Source organism: Gordionus sp. m RMFG-2023, chromosome 3 (genome assembly GCF_954871325.1).
Source record: "Gordionus sp. m RMFG-2023 chromosome 3, tfGorSpeb1-WG-v2, whole genome shotgun sequence".
NCBI lineage: Eukaryota > Metazoa > Nematomorpha > Gordioida > Chordodea > Parachordodidae > Gordionus > Gordionus sp. m RMFG-2023.
This window is the reverse complement of record NC_088777.1, coordinates 41,754,118-41,777,787: the sequence shown is the minus strand read 5'-3', so window position 1 is coordinate 41,777,787 and position 23,670 is coordinate 41,754,118. Positions and strand designations below refer to the sequence as shown.

The 23,670-nt window shown below is 26.4% G+C and overlaps 1 protein-coding gene across 1 annotated transcript in view; it reads left to right on the top strand.

The window, feature by feature from the left end:
* The first annotated feature begins 10,954 nt into the window (after positions 1-10,954).
* The window catches only part of LOC135926167 (AAC-rich mRNA clone AAC11 protein-like), a 32,467-nt gene continuing 19,751 nt past the window's right edge, over positions 10,955-23,670 (top strand). The window contains exon 1 of the mRNA XM_065461911.1: positions 10,955-11,078. Within this exon, the coding sequence (XP_065317983.1) occupies positions 11,074-11,078 (5 nt within the window). The 5' untranslated portion in view covers positions 10,955-11,073. The remainder of the gene's footprint in view (positions 11,079-23,670) is intronic.

Sequence of the window (23,670 nt, the reverse complement as noted above, 5' to 3'; positions counted from 1 at the left end):
TTGCTTCCTTAGCAATATACTACCATTTTAAATCTTTTAGTAATTAAAAAATATCAAATAGAATTCTTATAAAAGATATTCATTATTAAATAATAAATTGCAAATGTTAATAAAGAGCAGAAATATTTCAAGTAAAATATTCAGTAGTGATCTTTATTTGATTCATATATACTATAATATATAAGGTAAATAATAAATTGGTGTTTAATTAGAATATATATATATATTATAAATATAAACATAATAAAAATATACCTGAAATTTATGAAATTATCATGGTTCTTTCGTAAAAGATACAAACACAAAATGGCCACCAGTCCCTTCAATTTTTGCCACTTCAAATATATTAATCGGCAGTCTATAGTATTAATGTCATTGGATTTTTCACTATCCGAGGAAAAATATTTAACAGTTTTATTGAAATGTTCTTATTCTTGTTGAAATAGCGAAAGATCAAGGGAAATGTTTTAATATTTCCCTTATTAAATGCATTTGTCAGATTGCATATGGATGCTCATCTTTCAAATCGTCTAGAATTGACCTCTAGGATTCAGGTACTAAAACACTTGTGATAGCCTTGCTAATTTTTGTTCTACCACAAGTAAGGTTTGCACTTATATTGGAGTCGTTTTATATCATGGGAAAAAGATTCGACCAACATTGTGATGATATAGCTCTGTGAATGTTGAACTACATGATAGGTGTATACGATTTCCGCAACTGTAGTTGCATCTGTATTATTTATTATTTTTGGAGAATATTGTTGTATTGCAATCGATGTTGATATACTCCCCTGTACTGACTTATATGAATGAAATGATGTTGATTTATTATTGGATAAAAATAAAACAGGATAGAAAGAAATTTACAAACTAGACATGTTTTTCGAATAAATATTTAAAATATATTTTAAAAATATAAAAATAATCAATTACTGTCTCTCAAAATTATTATTTATATATCAAAAATGTTAAAATACTTTTAAAAAAAATTGCACAAGAAATTAAAAAATTGCGGTAGATTTTTGCGGGAGATTTCTAATTGCGGTAGTTTTGCGGGAAAGAAATGTCTGCGTGTAAACTAAAAAATTGCGGGAGTCTCTCGCTGATGGGGGGAGACATGGCAACCCTGTTCATAAAACATCTAATAGATTTATATTAAATGTTATTTGTCTCTTTGTTTCAAATTCTATATGAATTATTTTCACACATACATTTAAATCCATGACTGCGCCAATATTTTATATAAGATAATTCATACAACATTAATTTATGCAACATAACAATCTATATATATCCGGATGGCAAAAAATATTTCTTCCTGTTAAATTTTTTTTAACCAGTGCCCCCCCCTTCCCCGGCTTACGAAAGATATTATTTTTATCACGCAGGTAGTGTTGTTAATCGGCTTAGCCGAGTCGGCTCGAACAGAGCTCACCCAAATTTTGGGTCGTTTTTTTCGACTCCAACTCAAAGTTTTGGTCGTTTTTTACGACTTCGACCAGAGTTCAAGCCGAAAAAAACGACTTCGACCCAAAATATGGGTCGTTTTTTTCGACTCCGACCCAAGTCCAAGCCGAAAAAAACGACCTCGACCCAAAATATGGGTCGTTTTTTACGACTCCGACTCAAAATTTGGGTCGTATTTTTCGACTCAAACTTGAAATTTGGGTCGTATTTTTCGACTTAAACTTGAAGTTTGGGTCATATTTTTCGACTCAAACTTGAAGTTTGGGTCGTATTTTTCGACTAAAACTTGAAGTTTGGGTCGTATTTTTTGACTTAAACTTGAAGTTTGGGTCGTATTATTCGACTCCAACTCAAAGTTTGGGTCGTTTTTCTGACTCAGACTCAAACATCGGGTCGTTTTATTCAATCCGACCCAAAATATGGATCTTTTTTTTTAAAGACGACTTAAAGTTAAGGTTGCTTTTTTTCACCCCTAACCAATTATCTAGATCATTTTTTTCGACCAAAAGTCAAATAACATTTAGTATATATTAATATTATAGGCGGGAAAGTTACTTAAAGCTTCTTTAAATTATAATGCTCTGATTAACTATTCATCATAGTTATATTTTAAAATTTTTAAGTGATGTACCATAGAAAAGTGCCATTTGTCATGATAATTATTTTTGAACTTTTTTAAATGAAATAGATAAAAATATATATTGTAGACATGTTAAATCAAAATTTCAGTGATGATGTACCATAGATAAGTGGTAATTGTCATAATCGCTATTTTTGAACTTTTTTGAGTTTTTTTAAAGCAAATTGCTAAAAATATATATTCTAAACATGTTAAATTAAAAATTCAGTGAGGATGTATCATAGATAGGTGATAATTGTCATAATCGCTATTTTTGAACTTTTTTCAATTTTTTTAAAGGAAATAGCAAAAAATATATATTCTAACCATGTTAAATTAAAAATTCAGTGAGGATGTATCATAGATATGTGACAATTGTCATAATCGCTATTTTTGAACTTTTTTGAGTTTTTTTAAAGCAAATATATATTCTAAACATGTTAAATTAAAAATTCAGTGAGGATGTATCATAGATAGGTGACAATTGTCATAATCGCCATTTTTGAACTTTTTTCAATTTTTTTAAAGGAAATAGCAAAAAATATATATTTTAACCATGTTAAATTAAAAATTCAGTGAGGATGTATCATAGATATGTGACAATTGTCATAATCGCTATTTTTGAACTTTTTCAAATTTTTTTAAAGGAAACATCTTAAAATATATATTCTAAACATGTTAAATTAAAAATTCAGTGAGGATGTATCATATATAGGTGACAATTGTCATAATCGCTATTTTTGAACTTTTTCAAATTTTTTTAAAGGAAATATCTAAAAATATATTCTAAACATGTTAAATTTAAAATTCAGTGAGGATGTATCAAATATAGGTGACAATTGTCATAATCGCTATTTTTGAAATTTTTGAAATTTTTTTAAAAGAAATATCTAAAAATATATATTCTAAACATGTTAAATTAAAAATTCAGTGAGGATGTATCATAGATAGGTGACAATTGTCAAAATCGCTATTTTTGAACTTTTTCAAATTTTTTTAAAGGAAATAGCTAAAAATATATATTCTAAACATGTTAAATTAAAATTTCAGTGAGGATGTATCATAGATAGGTGACAATTGTCATAATCGCTATTTTTGAACTTTTTTTAAAGGAAATATCTAAAAATATATATTCTAAACATGTTAAATTTAAAATTCAGTGAGGATGTATCATAGATAGGTGACAATTGTCATAATCGCTATTTTTGAACTTTTTCAAATTTTTTTAAAGGAGATAGCTAAAAATATATATTCTAAACATGTTAAAGTCACCTATCTATGATACATCCTCACTGAATTTTTAATTTAACATGTTTAGAATATATATTTTTAGATATTTCCTTTAAAAAAATTTGAAAAAGTTCAAAAATAGCGATTATGACAATTGTCATCTATATATGATACATCCTCACTGAATTTTAAATTTAATATGTTTAGAATATATATTTTAAGATGTTTGTTTTAAAAAAATTTGAAAAAGTTCAAAAATAGCGATTATGACAATTGTCACATATCTATGATACATCCTCACTGAATTTTTAATTTAACATTTTTAGAATATATATTTTTTGCTATTTCCTTTAAAATATTTGAAAAAAGTTCAAAAATAGCGATTATGACAATTGTCACTTTTCTATGGTACATCTTCACTGAAATTTTATTTTAACATCTTTACAATATATATTTTTAGCTATTTCCTTTAAAAAAATTTGAAAAAGTTCAAAAATAGCGATTATGACAATTGTCACCTATCTATGATACATCCACACTGAATTTTTAATTTAACATGTTTAGAATATATATTTTTAGATATTTCCTTTAAAAAATTTGAAAAAGTTTAAAAATAGCGATTATGACAATTGTCACCTATCTATGATACATCCTCACTGAAATATTAATTTAACATGTTTAGAATATATATTTTTAGCTATTTCCTTTAAAAAAATTTGAAAAAGTTCAAAAATAGCGATTATGACAATTGTCACCTATCTATGATACATCCTCACTGAATTTTTAATTTAACATGTTTAGAATATATATTTTTAGATATTTCCTTTAAAAAAATTTGAAAAAGTTCAAAAATAGCGATTATGACAATTGTTACCTATATATGATACATCCTCACTGAATTTTAAATTTAACATGTTTAGAATATATATTTTAAGATGTTTCCTTTAAAAAAATTTGAAAAAGTTCAAAAATAGCGATTATGACAATTGTCACATATCTATGATACATCCTCACTGAATTTTTAATTTAACATGGTTAGAATATATATTTTTTGCTATTTCCTTTAAAAAAATTGAAAAAAGTTCAAAAATAGCGATTATGACAATTGTCACCTATCTATGATACATCCTCACTGAATTTTTAATTTAACATGTTTAGAATATATATTTTTAGCAATTTGCTTTAAAAAAACTCAAAAAAGTTCAAAAATAGCGATTATGACAATTGTCACATATCTATGATACATCCTCACTGAATTTTTAATTTAACATGGTTAGAATATATATTTTTTGCTATTTCCTTTAAAAAAATTGAAAAAAGTTCAAAAATAGCGATTATGACAATTATCACCTATCTATGATACATCCTCACTGAATTTTTAATTTAACATGTTTAGAATATATATTTTTAGCAATTTGCTTTAAAAAAACTCAAAAAAGTTCAAAAATAGCGATTATGACAATTACCACTTATCTATGGAACATCATCACTGAAATTTTGATTTAACATGTCTACAATATATATTTTTATCTATTTCATTTAAAAAAGTTCAAAAATAATTATCATGACAAATGGCACTTTTCTATGGTACATCACTTAAAAATTTTAAAATATAACTATGATGAATAGTTAATCAGAGCATTATAATTTAAAGAAGCTTTAAGTAACTTTCCCGCCTATAATATTAATATATACTAAATGTTATTTGACTTTTGGTCGAAAAAAATGATCTAGATATTGGGTTAGGGGTGAAAAAAAGCAACCCTAACTTTAAGTCGTCTTTAAAAAGAAAGATCCATATTTTGGGTCGGATTGAATAAAACGACCCGATGTTTGAGTCTGAGTCAGAAAAACGACCCAAACTTTGAGTTGGAGTCGAAAAATACGACCCAAACTTCAAGTTTTAGTCGAAAAATACGACCCAAACTTCAAGTTTGAGTCGAAAAATATGACCCAAACTTCAAGTTTAAGTCGAAAAATACGACCCAAATTTCAAGTTTGAGTCGAAAAATACGACCCAAATTTTGAGTCGGAGTCGTAAAAAACGACCCATATTTTGGGTCGAAGTCGTTTTTTTCGGCTTGGACTTGGGTCGGAGTCGAAAAAAACGACCCATATTTTGGGTCGAAGTCGTTTTTTTCGGCTTGAACTCGGGTCGAAGTCGAAAAAAACGACCCAAACATTGAGTCGGAGTCGAATAAAACGACCCGAGCTTTGGGTCGGGGTCGCGACTCGCGGCGTATTAACAACACTACACGCAGGCTATGCCGAAAAATTTTACCGTGTTCTTAATTTTCTTTTAATTTCTCAAAATTTTATTGCTACTTTTATACTTTATTATTTCTTTAATTCTGTTGTAATCATAATTATATGAGAGAAGAATATGGTGATTGATGTCATAGAGTGTTATGTATTTTTGATAAATTATTAACATTTTTGTTTATTATTTTTTAAAAGAGAATGTGAAAGGGAAAAAAAGGCGATAGTGTTAATAATTATTATTTTTATAGAAAAGTTGATATAATTGTAAAATTGAAGAAAAATAATTATTTTTTTTATATGAAAGTTTGGGACATAATTTTAAATTGAATAAAATATTTATTATTTTTATACGAAAGTTTTAGATATAATTTTAAATTGAATAAAATTTATTGTTTTTATACGAAAATTATGGATATAATTTTAAATTGAATAAAAGAATTATTATTTTTATACGAAAAATTATCATATTGGAACTCTGCCCGTGGAACCATATATTCCACGTTTTATTCTAAGTAATTACTATAAATTCAATATAAATAATAAACAAAATACCATTTATAAAAATTTTTATTTAAAAAAAGAAGAATGCCCATTTTTTACTTTAATTTTGTTCTTCTTTCCACGAATAAGCAATTGGTTATAGAAAAAAATCTTTCCCTCTGAGCCGAACTTGCCAGGGCTTTACCAAATTTTTTCAAAAAAGTAAATAAATTTTCCTGCTTTCAAAACTTAAAAATATTTTAATTGTCATTTGTATAGATAAATTGTTTATCCTCACAACTTTCATCGGTAGAGGTTGTCGCCTCGTCAGAATAATCCATAAATTATCTAAATATTTCATTCAGAATATGCGGTTTCTATCTGTGCGGGATAAATTAGAAAAATAAAAAATGATAGTTGAAATTGTCTGAGACATATCGTCGAATTTTAAATGATTTCGCGTTTTAAATTTTTTATATATATATATCTGCCTTTTTATCGTTTGTTAAGTAAGGCTTTTGGAATTTGGATTTAGAATTAAGCCTACTTTATGGTTGCATTTTAAAAGAGATTATGTCCTGTTTTTAAGGTTTTGATTATTACCTTATTACCTTCTGAAGGATGAAAAATTTTTATTTATTTTTGTTTCCATAAATGAACTTCATTTATAGTGATATAAGAATCTACGCTTAGATTATTTCAGTCTTTAAATATTGATAACAAATAATTTAATTGACCTATGGTATTTATATTAATGGTCGTTAATTTATTTATTGTTAACAGGTAAACTTGTATTTTATCATATGGTTTTAAGAAACTTTGTATCAAGATATATACAGAATTCCATCTCGTTATTATATATTGCTTAATAAGTGTTTTAGCTTGCAGTTTGCTGAAGATTGCTTAAAATATTGCACCATATTTTTAAAATATTTATACTTAGTTGTTGTGTATGAAAAGATTTTAATAAAAGAAATAAAGAAAGTAGAGAAGAACGTATATTTTTGAATAATTGAAATATATTTTTTTATAAAGGTTAATTTTTTTCGTTGAAAGTTTATTTTCATCATAGTTATATATCGGACATTCCAATTTTTGTGGATATAAAAAGAAAAATTTTATAAAAATGAGATTAGTTCTTTTTTTTGTGTATTTTACTGATAAACTAAATTTTAATAAAGATATTGTATAAATTAATTGATTTTGAATAATTTTATTTATTAAACAATTTGTTCAATTTATTCGGCATACTTTTTATATTTAATTTAATAATAGTAATAGCTATTTCAGGTAAGCAATTATCAAAAATATAATATATTATGTTATTTCATATATGGTATGAACATGGTATCCTTTCATCATCTTTGAATGCAATTATATTTATTACATTTCAAACAGCATGTATAAGCAAATGCATCGATTTATTTTAGATTTATAGGTAAATATTGAACAATTTAAACAATAAGTTATTAAGATTAATTTTCCTTTTAATTTGACTGATCATAATTTGGGTGCACATTATCAGCATGTAGTAAAGTTTAGATAAATGAAAGAAAAACGGATTTAAATTAAATTTATTACCAAATTTCTATTGCTAAACTAGATGTGAGAGACTTTTTATTATTTTTTATTCAATTGAAATTTTATAAGATGGTGGAAAAAATGTTTTTTATATAATGTGCAATTTTTTTGTTATCATAAATTTTCCTTTTTCTTAAAGAACTAAATTAAATTAGAAAAAGTATATAAAATACATCTCTAACATTCCAGGCATCCTTTATTCTCTGCGCTCAATGCCTGTTTTTAAGTTTCCTGTCTCTCTCAGCATATATGAAAAGGGAATATAACCGAAATTATCTTGAATCTAAAATTCAATGAAACAGCACGGCTCAAACTTCATTACCCTCCAAAAGTGGTGGTTTAGAATAGATCTCCCACCGATCTTGCTCACACTGACTTTATTTTGAGCAGTCTACTTTCCAGACCCACAACATTTCCACACCTCAAAAAATAACTTTTCCTTAGATGATGATATCTTGTTATGGAGGAAACGCTCGATAATGTCCCATCGCCTGAATTCAACAGACAGAATGATTGGGACAGGCCTGTTGTAGCATACTGTGTTGAATCCCTATTATCTAGTATGCTACCAACAAACCCTTCTCTCTTCACTTTTATACTTAAGGGATTCGGGCACGAATTTTTCGAAGTTATTCCTTCCAAAAATCTTCAGCTCCAGCTAACCTACAACAAGCTAACCCCCGCATTAGGAATTCGCCTAAATTGTACAATAACCTATCCACACAACTGCTCTGGCTGCAGAATCCCTATTGACAGCAAAGGAAGAAACAGTCTACAGTGTAAAGAAAAAATCCTCAGGCAAACACAATGCAATTCTTTGATCTTGCAAGATGCCCGCTATACTTAAACCACAAGGTTTTTTGAGATCCGATGGAAAGTGGCCTGACGGAATCACCCGGAATCGCCCTAATTCTATGGAAACGGAGCCAATTTCTGGTTTGGGAGTATTCTTATATAGATCCATTAATTTGAGAGTATCCTTATGCAAACTAACTCCAAACTTACTCGAGCAAAAAGAACCACTTAAAATTTCCAAATATTCGAAAATCAGAAGATCATATTTAATCAAATATATCCTGATTTTCTTAGGTAGGCTTGCATTATCTTTCTTCAAAGATTTAGGATCTCACATCCTCAAGCTTCTGGCGATTCTTGATAAGGATTCTCATAGGCGTAGCCAGGGGGGGGCAAGGAAAATCCCCCCTTCAGAAATTTATCACTTTTTGTAAATATCATTTTTAGCTAATAAAAAAATATCCCCCTTAGTCCTCCCCCCATTCCCTGACCTTCAAAAATGTATGCATATATCTTAAACAATAATTTGAAAGAAATAATGTAAAAGTTGATATTTTATTATAAAAATATTCATCATAATTTATACATTTTTGGGAAAATAAATTTATAAATATATAAAATAAACCAAAATGTTTTCTAATAAAGGAATATAAGCTAAAGATAAGTCTTAAGACAAAAGTGAAATGTATTATAATTATTAATAATAGATCCATAAAATTACTAAATAATATAATATATCAAATATATTTTTTTATAAAGTGAGTAATTTTAATTTATTTATCTTAATAAAAGTAAAATATAATTATAAAACTATTGATAAAATTAAATCATAAATTAAATAAAAATATTAAAGCACAATACAAACAGTGGAATATTATATGTCGTAGATTTACAGTGTATCTAATTTTATTAATTATCATATGACAATCAAGTAATTTTTACCAATATAGCGAATTATATATTTTACAGAAAACTATAAAATATTGATAAGGACATCAGAAAATATCTTTTAAAGACATTGTGGGATGAATAATATGAAGATTAAATTTTAATATCATTTTTTACTTATAATAAACAGATTGCGTTAAATAATTGAATGCAAATTGTTGCTATATTTATTATCAAGAGCATTGATTAGTAAAATTTTTTAAATTATTAACTGTAATATATTCTCTAACTGTCAAATATGTCTGTAAAAGTGGAATTTTACCTAGGATTTTGTAACGAATTTTATATAATAGAGGAATATCAACTATATGTCTACTTACTTTCTTAAATAAATTTCTTATAATTGTTTGGAATAAATTATTACCATGCTTTTATATTAATGTATATACAAGTAATTTATTATATTTTATATAAACTAATAAAAATATATTTCATATTTGTCCCAGGCTTATTTTTTTTTATTAAATTTGTAAAAATATTTTATGACTATATATAGACTAAGGTAACCAGGCCGAAGGCCCGCCCAAAAGAAAGTCTGGGGGCGAAGCCCCTAGTAATTTTTTAATTCACCCCCCCCCCCCCCTTAGGAAAATCCTGGCTACGCCTATGAGGCTTCTTCAGCGTCTACATGACAGGATTTTCACTGGATGCAAATCCCTAAAATATTCCACAGCCTTCGGCGGCGGTGTCTCCCTATTATTATTTTTACCTTCTTAATTTATTGATACTCTTTTCAGAGAATTTATAAAGGATAACTTAAATTAATCTATCTCTACTACCAACTATCGATATTTTGTGAATATAAAGAATTTATTTTTTAGATAATAAATTCAATTAAAACCTCCATTATTTACAATGAATTATTTAGTATGGCATTATGAGCTTGCTGAAATATCTAAACCCTTTAAATGTAAGCAGAAAGTTTTATTTGGAAAACAATGTGCATGATTGTTTGCAATATACAGATTTGGTCGATGAATATTGTATTATAATAATTCTATGATAAAAGTATTAATTTTTACAGCAATAAATTTTGTACTATTTCATCTCAAAATTTTATAGATAGCCCCCCAAAAAATTTATCTTACCCCCATTAAAGCAGCCTACCCCCCTCATAAAATAGGATGCGAACTGTTTCTACCCCTCCCGCTCATGTAGAGGCTGGGCTTCTTCCTCAGACAGAGACTGGCTTAGGTATATTTAAGGCAAATTATCAAAGTTCAAATGCAGCCTTCTCTCCACTTATCTTCATTAGCCTCACTCTTCCTTATTGCTAACATTTTATTGTTATATTTCACCTTTATATTATTTAATTTGTGAATTCTTTTCTTCACTTATATAAATTTTGTGTTGTTAAATAATGAAAAAATATGGATTTTATTATATATTATTTAGAGTAAAACATGTATAACTTAATAAAGGTATATATTCTGTATATATTTTTTAAAATAATTATATAAATGATAGGGAAATCCGGTATTTACATTATTGATTGAAAGGTAAAGACACACAAAATCATCCCTAAGGTAATTTTTTGATATTCATTTCAATGACATTTCCACAAAAATTGAGTTCGCGTTGACATGGCGAAGAAATGGCATGGCATAGCAATAAAATGACAAAACGATGACTTAAAATGAAATGATGAAGCAATGATATGACCAAGCAATTACAGAACTTAACAAAGACATGAGGTCAAATAATCGTAAAATTCAAATATAGATATATTAAATTTTGATTGGTACATGAAACTATAGATTCGAATTTGATATTAATAATTTTAAGCATCATTTTGCTTATTCTAAATTCTTAATAGAATGATGTTTATTACTCTCCCAAGCAATTATTAAAAACCCTGAAATTTTAAACAATTATTAAACTTAGATAATAAATGTTGGCATATTTTAATTATTGTAAAATTTCCCTTAAAAAATAAAATATAAATCATACTAAACCTTCCACCTTGCCTTGAATTTAAATTTGTGCCTTAGAAACCTTTACTATTTACTAGTTTCGTATTAAAATTCAATTCTGCCATAACAATTTTGGGCCCTATTTTCCCTCGCAGAAATGATGAAAACCCAGCTGATTTGATTTATAAAATGAAAGTAAACTTTACCCTTATTAATTTTAAAACATATGCTTTTGCTTATATTATTTTTAATATCATTTTATTTTTAATATTATAATTTTAGCATTTTATGAAGGATTCAAAAATTTTAATCATTTTTGCTGCAAAGTTATGAGCATGATTGTTAAAATCTATTAAATATTAATCCAAAACTTAATATATACATATCTGCCAGTTGCACTATTAAGTAATTTTTATAATCTTTTACCAAGAAAAATTAAATTTTATATTTATTATTATTTATCTTAAAAAATCTATAAAATGTGTAAAGTTAAAACTTAAAAATTATACATTTGATATTATGATATCAAAAAAATTTAAATAAAATGATGACCAAATTAAAAATAAAAATAAGTGAAAGATCTTATTTTTGTATAATATTAGAATTTATTACTATTAAATTGAATCATGTTTTAAATACTTTTATTGTCAAGAATTAATTTATAAATATTTATTTTTGCACAAACAATATTGAACTGCATCCAAGACACACTGATATTAGATATAATTCAACATTTGATACCTTCAAACAAGATGTCATATCACAGTTTTTACTTTAAAATTTTCAAACAATTAAGTCTCATTTTGATAATGGTACATTTTGCTTGGAGTCATTTTTTAAAGTTTCTTATTATTGTTTTTATAAGTTTTGGATATTTAAATTTTTATTTTGGTCATATATTATATTTTATTAATTGCCTTATAATCTTATAGAAATATTTTAAAAACCTAGAAATGCCAAACCAAAATATTTTAAAAACATACACAGAGACTTGCACATACCATGAATATAATATAAATTATATTGTTTTGGTTCTCTTCTTTTAAAATTTTCATGTAATAGTTTAGAAAATTATAATGGTTTATTTTGGCTTCAGAATACAGTTTGATTTAGTTCAACATCCTACTTTCAATTTAACTGAGGTGGATACCTACAAATTAGCCTTCATAAATGATTTTTTTAGCCCTCACTAGAGTTATGCAAAGTCCAACCTGTCCAAAAGCCAGGCCCATAAGCCAGACTGGGTAAATATTTTAAAAACTATTAAGGGCTGGGCTGGAAAATTTGTACATATTAAAAAGCCAGGCTGAATAATTTATATATAAAAAAATTGAACAAATCCTTGAATATCTCTGAATTTCAAACTAATATTTTTATACTATTTGAAAATAAATCAATACACCTATTTCTATAAATCTTAAGAGCTAAACTAAAATTTGAAATATAAATATAATACAAAATTTACAAAAAAATTAAAAAAGTCATCTTTAATATGATCCAATACATATATCAAAACAAAAATTTAAAAAATCGTTTTTGTAGAAATAGATAGTCTTAGAGCAACATATTAAAGCCTTAACTAACATTGGGGAAAATTAGATATAATATAAGGCATTAAAAATATGCAAATCAGAAAATTCATCTAAAATTAATTAATTTGTTTTAATTAAGCCTTGTTTTTCTTAAATAATGGGTCAGGCTTGGCTAAGAAATGAATAGATAAATTTTATTTGGCCTGGATGGGTCAAACAAACATTTAAATGACTAACTGGACTGGGAATCTTATGCAAAAAATCTTAACAGGCCAGGCTTTACAGATCTATGGCCTTTAAGCAATGGAATAAAAATATTTTTTTTCTTAAATTATAAGATAAAAGAAGGTGCTGTTATTTTTTTCCCCATTTCTTTCTACTTTCAATTATTAACATTTTTTTATTAAATATATTACATCATTTTTTTGTGTTAATATCCTATTTTACCACACTTCTTGACATAAATATTTTTTATATACAATAATTATACTGTGGTAGAATTTGATCTATGGCAAAATTTTAGCCCATTTATGTTTAATTCTCAAAATATTGGCATCAAAATATCAACGATGACCATATTTGAATTAGAATGTTCAATAACTCATTTTTCAGTTCTTTTAGACTAAATATACTTCTTACCTTTTTAACATTTGAACTGGTTGAGATTTAATTCGAGAGACATAGACAAAATATCTAGACTTTTATGTTGCTTCCCCCCTATGAATTTTATTTGAGGGCTTTCGGCCTGCATTATATACCTTTATCCGGGTTACATTTTTAAAATGTTATTATTTAGAAAATCGATATTATTTATAATGTTTAATGAGTGTTATTGTTTCGTTTTTTTGACTATAATATTGCCCGTGGAGCTGAGATCAGCCTAGCCATTTCAGGCTTGTCTGGGAAACCTGTTCAAAATATATTTTTTGGACTGGGTCATTTGGAACTATGCTAATTTCTATAGCAGAGTTCCATTCTTTTTGGATCAGAAGCAGATTGGATTTTTTTTAGATTGATCCTGGATCGATTTTAATTGTATTTTTATTCATATACATTATCATTAGAGTTAGCGACCATATTAATTATTGTTAAACTGCGTGAGTTATATTATATAAAATTAATATATATTTTCACTTACTTAAACTACCTTATGTATGAACTTTCATAATGCTTATTGATTTTTTTTCTTTCTTGCATTAATGATATATAGATCGTTTTTAAAATTTATATTAACATTAGTATACATCACATTTTTTAATGTTTTTTTTTACAAAATTGATTATTATTTCGATAATTCATATCTTGCTATACTCTTCACTAATAATATCTTCCCTAACTTTAATCTGATAGTCATATAGTCCAATTCCAAATATTGAGTAAACCATACCAATATTCCTAATAGCTTGATTATGGATAAAAAATGATTTTAATATGTGTCTTATTATGGAAAGATTGAGTATGAACGGTGATCTTTTTCTATTTCTTTTGTACCCAGCCAATGGACGTTAAAGTAGCAGTTTTGGACTTGTATTCCTACAGCATACATGCGACCTGTTCAATAAATAAAAAGGACTCCTCATATAAAATTTCCCTTAATTTCTTTTTAATATCCAGTTTGATGGAAATGAGGATTTCCTAGCATAGCAAATGTTGTATCTACAACATTAAAGGTGATACTTAAGCAGAATCCTATTGCTCGATAGAATTAGATTCGTTTGAATAAGCCTTACAAATACTTAAAGCCAATAATTATTGGTAATAATTTATTCATTCATGTCTGATCTCAACCTCTAGAACAAGTACCAACCTTGGCTATTTCAATAATTCTGCATCCTAACAATTTAAAAGTTATGCGTGTGATATGTAGCAAAAACTAGGGGACACATGATTTTGTCTGCATATATAATTCTTTAGTTATTATATACTATATATTTTTAAGAGATTAAATAATGTGGGTAGACCAACCGAATTATATTTGTATTTAAAACTAAGTATACTTTTTAATTATCCAAATTTATTATCATTGTTCTTTATTTAATATTACATATGGACAGGATAGAATATAGAATATGGACACTCCATTCATGAGGAGTATATATTCTTTAAATAATGTAAGTGTATAATTGTATATATTTTGAATTCAAAGAACTTTAAACAATTCTTATAACCACTAATATTGTTAAAAAAAACCTTTTTTATAAATCAAAGAAATACGCCCAAAATATCTTATATGGTAACAATCTTTGTCCTCCTCGCTTATGGGGTAAGTGTTAGCCAATCAACGCATTAAACTGCTCACCAAGAGTCAATTTTTTATTTATCGCTAGTTCGTTTTCCTGACTTGTTAAAATGTTAGAATACACGTTTTAAGTACCAGTTATATGATGTAATATAATAAACCTTTTATGGTTTATCTATGAAATGAATTCTCTAATCAATGATAGGATATATGTATATTACTTTTGATTTTTATATACAATTTTAAGAGGCTACCTTTCACTTTTTAATCGTAATTTTTTCCAACTTAGTAATTTAAATTGCTGCTTGTTAAAGCTGAGGGAAAAACTATATATTTTTTTATATAAGCTGATTCCAAAAAAAAATGAAATGTGATCAAAATTTCCAAATTCTCCTTATTTATAAAGATTGGAAAAATAGCTGCCCGAAAAAGCCATCTAGGATGGCCTTTAATCAATAAAAAGCAGAATCTGGAAATTTATTTTTACCTGTAAGTAAGAACTATTAAAATTTTGGCGATGCTCTGGCTTATTTTACACTGATTGAATATTCACCTATATTTTAAATATAAGTTAACTAAACATTCTTTTTAAATTAAAAAAATTTTTTTTTTTAAGGCTTACTTTTTAAGAAAACTTAACTAATAAAAAAAAAGATCCAATAAAATAACATCATGTGTTTCCCCGAAAGGTGGTAAGCACAAGGATTCTCATTGGGTTGCTCTAAGAAATATAATATGTTTAGTAAGAAATCAAGAATTTTGCATAATTATTTAAAATTTAACCCAAGACAAATTATTTCTAATCATAATGAAAACTCACTAGGAGCTAGTTTTTAAAGTGGCAGGCAGAAAATATCTAAATTTCTGCACAGTTATTTAAAAAAAAAATAGAATAAGTAGTTAATAAAATTTATTTCTTAGACAAATATTTTCCTTTTTAAGGCACTTAACAATTTTGACTTTTTTTTTAGCTTGTTTAATATGATAATAGTTATTTAACACCACTGATGTTACTGAATTAAATAAAGCTATTCCCTTATTCCTTTCTCTTTTTTAAAAGCAATAATAGATAGCCACCACAAACTCATTCTTCAAATCCTAAAATTATGAAGTTTAATTATCATTTAAATCTACCTGACCGGTGCATTGAATTTCGATGCATCTGTTATATTAGTAAATAAACTCCCTTACTTTTGGAGATAGAGGTTTTTATAAAGGATAATTTAGAAAATGTGCGTGTACACAAATATCTCAGGAATAAATCATTAAGTTAAAACAATAATTTAAATTTTATTATTAGGGGAGACCGGGGTTATATTGTCCATAAAAATTGAGAGGCTGTGAAAGGGAGGAGAAATAATTTATCAAAATAATTTTGATGTTATTTTATTCTTTATATAATTATCTACGTTATATATATTTTTTTTTAAATTTAAATAAAATGAAAATTTTTGAGTCATGAAAAAGAGACGGGGGACGTATTATCCTTTTGTGGGGCATGTTTTAGACTATCATTTTCTAAGCATTTTATTCATTTTTTTTCATACAAAAATCATAACAAACATATAATATTAACATACAACACATTTATTACATATAAAAAATGGATTAAAATCACAACATGATCCATGTGCCCATAAATGACAATTACGGCATTGGAACCAATCTTCATTATGGTGGTGAGTTTGATAGTTTTTGTGGCACACTAAACAAAATTCTTTTTTGCCAGCATTCATATTTAAACTTTTTTTATTATTGGTTTGATTTTTTTCCAGATTATTAGCCCTAGATCTGGCTATTTTTCTGTAAGGTGAAGAGGTTAAAATGGCTGAAGTCATTTGATTACGTGTTGTTTTTTTAAATATTGTTGGATGGGAACTAATAATTTCTGGAGCAAAATCTTTTTCCACGTGAGAAGATGATGGAACAGGACTATCACTGACAGATGGTTACGAAATAATTTCAGATAAATTTAAATTCTCATTTAGGATCGTTATTATTATTATAATATAAAGGATTATAATTTTCGTCATTAAAAATTAAAGGATTTAGGGGCCATATACCTGAGGATTCAAAACCCTTTTGAATATTTGAAGCTGAGGTGGCTTTTGGAAGGACATCCTTTACTACTCTAGGGATATCATATATAGTAAAACTTTTCCCTGGATGAATTCTCATCCAAGCATCCAAGGCACTGTTGTAATATTTTTTTAGAGGTCCAAAAACAGTTCTATCCAATGTAGCTATACTTGTAGCCTCTGGTGTTCTCAAAGAAATAGTTGGATTTCTTTTAATAAATGCTCCAAACCAGACTTCACCAGCTGATTGAGTTATTTCCCAAGATTTTGGTACTTGTAAACTATACCTCTTGGCCATTTGATAAGCTAAAACTCTAACCTAAATTTAAACATAAGACATTAAATTATTTATATATTAAGGCAATCTAATTAAAATCCTAATTCTTAAATTTTATTCTTTAATTTTATAATTAATATAATAAAATATATCATACATAATTAAACCTCTAATGTATAGGTAAGAACCAAAATATGTTTTAATGCATGATATAATTTAATGCTAAATCAATGAATAAATCATTTTAAAATTAATATACATTGCAGCATCATTTTATTTTAAATATATATCATACACACATAATTAAATCTTTAATATATAGGTAAGATATGATTTAATGCATGATATAATATATATAATGCTACAATTAATAAATCATTTTAAAATTGATATTAATACATGGCAGCATCATTTTAAAATTAATATATATACATGGCAGCATCATTTTATACATAAATGGCAGCATCATTTTATTTACATATATATCATACACACTTAAATAAATATCATTCTAATGTATAAGTTAAATTCTTACTTTAAAGTATTTTAAAATTAATAAAGATGTTTCATTAACATATAATGTAAATAATTTAAAAAACTTTTCTAAAGTTTATTATTATTTAACTAAAGAAATACCATGGCATAAATTTAAAGTTTATAAAAAAATTCATTTTACAGAGATATATGATATAACAAAGGATTAAAATACTTGTTTAGGGCATAATCCTGAAAATAATCTTGATCCTTTAATTAAATAATCTGTTAATTTAGCTTCTAATAGGAGAAAATACTGATCTGTGAAGATATAGCTCTTGAAAATCTTCATTCCTTTTGAACAATTTATTATACCTCTTAATGCTTAGTTTCTTAAATATATACTATTTAAATATATAAATATACCTCCCATAATTTAAATTCGTATTCATGGTTATAACTGTCAAAGGTATCTTATCTTTCAGCATTTGAAGAATACTCGCCTTTTGATTATCATTATTTTCTTTGTTAGTTTTTCTAATATATGTTTAAACCATTTTACAAAATCAGAACCAATATTTTAATGAATGTATGTAAAAGGAAAAGACGCACCCCGCTAATACCTTCCCCAGGTCCACAGGATCATTTAAAAATTAAATTTAGAATATTAAATTAACATAATGATTGTCAATATTTTTATATATGATAAAATGGAGATTTTTTTATCATTTAGAATTTATATTAAGTCTGAACAACTTTTATAAAAAAGTTATTCGTGAAATTGTAAAATTTAAAAAAATTACTTTGGGTATGTTGAAACTTAAATTTGCATTTAAAATTTTTCATGAGCAATTTTGTCCGAAACAATTTTGGACCTACTTAAGCACCTTATTATAATACATATTTGGCTTAAATTTCAAATCTTACTATTTATTAATTTTTAAATTATTTGAGATGGAAATACCTACCCCGGGAACACACTATCCCCGGTCTCCCCTATAGCTTTAATAAAAGTTTTTTTTAATGTGTAGACAAAATTTATTATACAGTGTTGGCAGATTTGATGGATAAAACATTTTCATATTTTTTAAATTTATTTGCAAATAAAATTATTTAATTTACAAAAATTGTTAGGAATTAGTAAAGTTAGTTTATTACCAAAAAAAGTTTTCTTTCAAATTTTTTTTATAAATAATAGACTGCTTTATATTCGTACAAAATCTTAGGAGACTGATCCAGGAGTTATGATGTCTTAAAAGTATTCATCTTATGCCTAAAATTCATAAAATTTAAGTATATAATATTTTTTGCAAATTTATCTGAAAATAATTTAATCAATTATATTAAAAACGGATGGTAGCCGCAAGGTAAAGCTTAAAGCATCATAACCCTTAGATCAGCCTTTGACTCCATTTAGTGTTTTCTACAAATATAAAGCAGTTTAGTATATTTTATAAAGAAAACGGGAAGGAAAAACCCATTACTAAAATATGCAATGCTGTTGTTGGAAATTAAAATCTGAGGGGACTGGACGAATCCTTGATTTATAATATATGGAATTCAATATATGATAATAAAATAATATAGTATGCAATAATACATTTTTATCGATATTATGGTGCTCATTTTTTCAATTTTTTAAAAATCGAATTTAAAAAAATGATCATTCAGCGCTACACCCCTACAAAAAGTTTTATAATTTAGGAAATTGCTATATATTAAAAAAAATAAATATTTAATTTTAAGTACGTATAAGGAATTTATTTGATTTAATAAAATATTTATGTAAAAAATATAAATATAAAATTAATATTTATTGATATTATTTCTAATTATAATGCAAAAATAATAATGAATACATTTTCGGGATTCACGCACGTTCTTTTATGTTCTAAAAACCTTCCAGCAATTTTAACTCCTCGTTCAAAAGAAGCACTAGGTAATCTTGATAGCTTCGATAAATCTTTTTCTTGCCCTAAGTAGGATGTCCATTTGAAGTATATCATCTACTTAAGTGGATATTTAAATAAAAAGTCAAACCATTAATATAATAAATAAATAATAAAAAGTAATTTAAATTAATTGTTTATAAATGTGGTAAATTTAAACTAAATTAAGTAGCCTAAAATCTCGCTAATGTATACAAAAACTAGCTACTTTAAGATTTAAATATTTAGTTATGTCATTAGGTAAGGTGCTCTCTTCTGTAACAGCCACATCTTCCCATCTGTTGTTTAATTTTGATGTGGATACTATCTATTTCAAGCATTGCATTTATAATCTAAAACCTTTAATTGAATTCTTTTTGTTTTGGAGAAACTGGTAAAATAAGATTTTCATCCACGTTGATGTTATATTCTTCCATGCAAATACATGTTTTCGATATCAACACATCCTCAGATATCGGGTATTAAAAATGTTGAAATTTCATGGAGCATTTTTAAAAAATATTTACACAAATTTTATATAACAAATAAAAGTTGTAAATTTTTTAACCCGCCCGCCTATAGTTTAAATATTTTTCTTAACCCGCCCGACCTCTCCCGTTTTTTAAAAATCACTTAGATAGGTGGGCGGGCGACCTCAAGAAAATACAATACAGCTGCGCTAGGAATCTCCTATTTCCATCCAATTGGATGTTATATAAAAAGAGCTCGGCAAAAAGAAAGCCTTACCCGAGATTTGCACATATATTTAATAACTTTATGGGGCAGGGCAATGGCTAATTTTAAATGTCTATGTTAGATAAGTAAATTCTGTTGGTGTTAATGTTAGTGTTGATCATCTAAAACATATATATTTATAAATAACTTTTGTATCGCATCTTCTCGATCACATAAAGTTAATAATTCATTTTTTTACACATTGGAAAAACTGAAATCAAATAGATTTATATAATTACTTAAGAATAATAACTTTAAATTTCTGATATAGTTGTGTTTTTGACAATTAATGAATTAATATACCTGATTTATTGCTTAAGCAATTCATTATGTATATATATTTTTAAGGAATCATATAGGGTTGTTATTGTTTTAAAAAAAATAGTATTAGAAGGCTGGGAAGTAATTAATTACATAATTATGATTACTTTTTTTGCAATAACTGTTAATAATTATACCTAAAAAAAGGAAATAATAATTATAATTACATTTTTAAGCCTTTAAATACTAATTATACAAGGGGGCGCTGGCATAATTTTTTATTCACGGCCATCTCACGGTGGCAAGAAAAGAAATTCACACTTTCACTTCCGCTGCTCTTTTATAACCCCCTAAATATTTTGATCATGCCTGTAACGCCCGAAAAATTAACGGTGTTTTTAATTTCCTTCTAAATTTCTCAAAATTTTATTGTTATTATTTTTACCCTTTTTTAAATTTATTCTATATTACTTTTTAGTTTTTAATTCATTAAATTATTATAATTCTGCTTTTTGTATTTCTTTAATTTTATATAATAAATAACAAACAAAATAATTACCATTTATAAATCAAAATTTGTATTTAAAAAAAGATGAAAGCCCATATATTTAAATTGTGTTCGTCTTATATATAAACTTTTACTGGAAGTCGAACTTGCAGGGGCTGATATAATTTTCTTAAAAAAAGCAGGAAATTCCTGAGAAAATTCCTGCTTTCAACACTTTAAAGTATCATTGTTATTTGTTATGGCCGATGAACCTTTTTTAGTTCATCCTCACAACCTTCATTAGTAGATGTTGACTCTTCGTCAGAATTAGAAGAATAATCTAAGAATTCTCTAAATGCTTCAGTAGAAATACGTGGTTTTTATGGGTGGAAGTTGAATTAGAAAATTTAAAAATGAGTATTGATATTGTCTTGATGCATATCATCGAATTTTAAAACATTGACATTTGCAAAGTTGTTATAAATAATATGCCTGGCCTGCCCTCTGCATCGGTTAAAAATTTAAGATTTTTATTGGATTTAGAAAAGCCCACCTTATGTAGTGGCTGTATGATAAATTTTCTTTTTTAAAGTGGTTTTAGGGGTTTTATTGTTATTATATTACCTTCTGAAGGTTGATAAAATTTCATTAATTTTTGTTTCCACACATAAACTTCATTTATTGTGCGATAAGAATTTGCTCTTAGATTATTCGAGCATTCTTTGAATATTAATTAATTATCTAACTCTTATATGATGTTTATATCAATTGTCTCTAAGGGTAAACCTGTATTATAGTATCATGATATGTTAAGAGTTCCATCTCTTTATTATATCTTGCTTAAGGTAATGGCTTAGCTTGTTATTTTTTGCAGATTGCTTATAATACTGCACTATCTTTTTACACTATATATACTCGAAGCTATTTCGGGTAAGCAATTAATGCATTATATGACATCTACATGATATCTTTTCATCATCTTTGAAAGCGCTTATAAGATTTGTGCCATTACCAGTCACGACTATACATTTATTTTATAATTTACTTTTTCCGAATTGAATTAACATTAAAATGTGAACTTTTAATATTGTCGCCTTCGCTTGTGGCCAGAACCAATGTTTTTAATTCAAAATCCATATTAATAATTGCTCTGTAATAGTTATAAACTTTTTTTTACAGTGTACCGTCCGTAAATCGGTGGCTATGGACTAGTTATTACTGATAATACTTTTAATCTTAATTTCATAATAAATACTTGGAGATATATTATTCATCAGTCTGCTTACGAGTTTATCTTTCTTTTATATTTTGTTGCCCATATTTAAAAATTTTTTTTGACTTTTGAGCCTAGCTAGTAAAACCCTTCACTTTCTGTTGCATTTAGAGGTCGAAGTTTCGATATAAAATATAGCTTACTTTTTTGTAAGGCTGCTTTTGATTTATCTGACATTTGTTTCTTACACATATTATATAATGTCTGATTTAACTTTTTGTATTTTTAAGACATATTTATATAAACTGCATAACGTTATTTTACAAATTATTGTAGGTTTCCTTTAATATATTGTTAAAAATTATCCCAAATTTTGCTCTTCCTATTTTTTGACGCTTTAAATTCGATATCAATGTGTCTTATTTTAGTTTACCACTTTCAAACTATTTCAACCCCAATTATATTATTGCTATTAATGTTATAATTTGACTTAATCCAGAATAATATTACGCAACCCTGAAGATTTTGCTCATAGATGGCACAAAAGTCTAGACATCTATTAGCAAAATTTCAAGGCTTAGGCATTATTTTTCTGGGCAAAATATTGAACTAGACGTTTTTAAAAATAAGCTCAAAACGAGGCGTTTAACAACACTAATAATACTGAAATTAATTAATATTAGAAGAAAAAAATGCCAATATTTCTTTAAGTTAGCAACTGTTTTAAATAAGCTAAATTTAAATTTAATAATTTTAGACAAGCCCATTAAAAAAAATTTAAAACTCAGGCCAGCTAGAAAGTATAATATTAGGGATCGTGGGCCGGCCCGGCCATGAAGGTCTCAGTGCACAATACGCATCTATTGCGGCTGCCGAAACATCGAAACACCACTAATACCCAATTATAAAATGTATTTTTTTTACCCTTCGTTACTACTATAGTTGGGTAATGGCTAAAAGCTAATTCGGCTCAATCTCCAGATGTGTGCCGGAGAAAATCCATTAACATTAAGACGTTTTATTTTATATCAGTTTCTTTCAAATTTGAGCTGCTATATTTTTTTAAAAAACCTCTAGGTCAAAGTGACAGTTTTTAGTTAAAAACTCAGTCTAGCCGATTTTTCAACTGGCTAATAATTGGCTTAAACG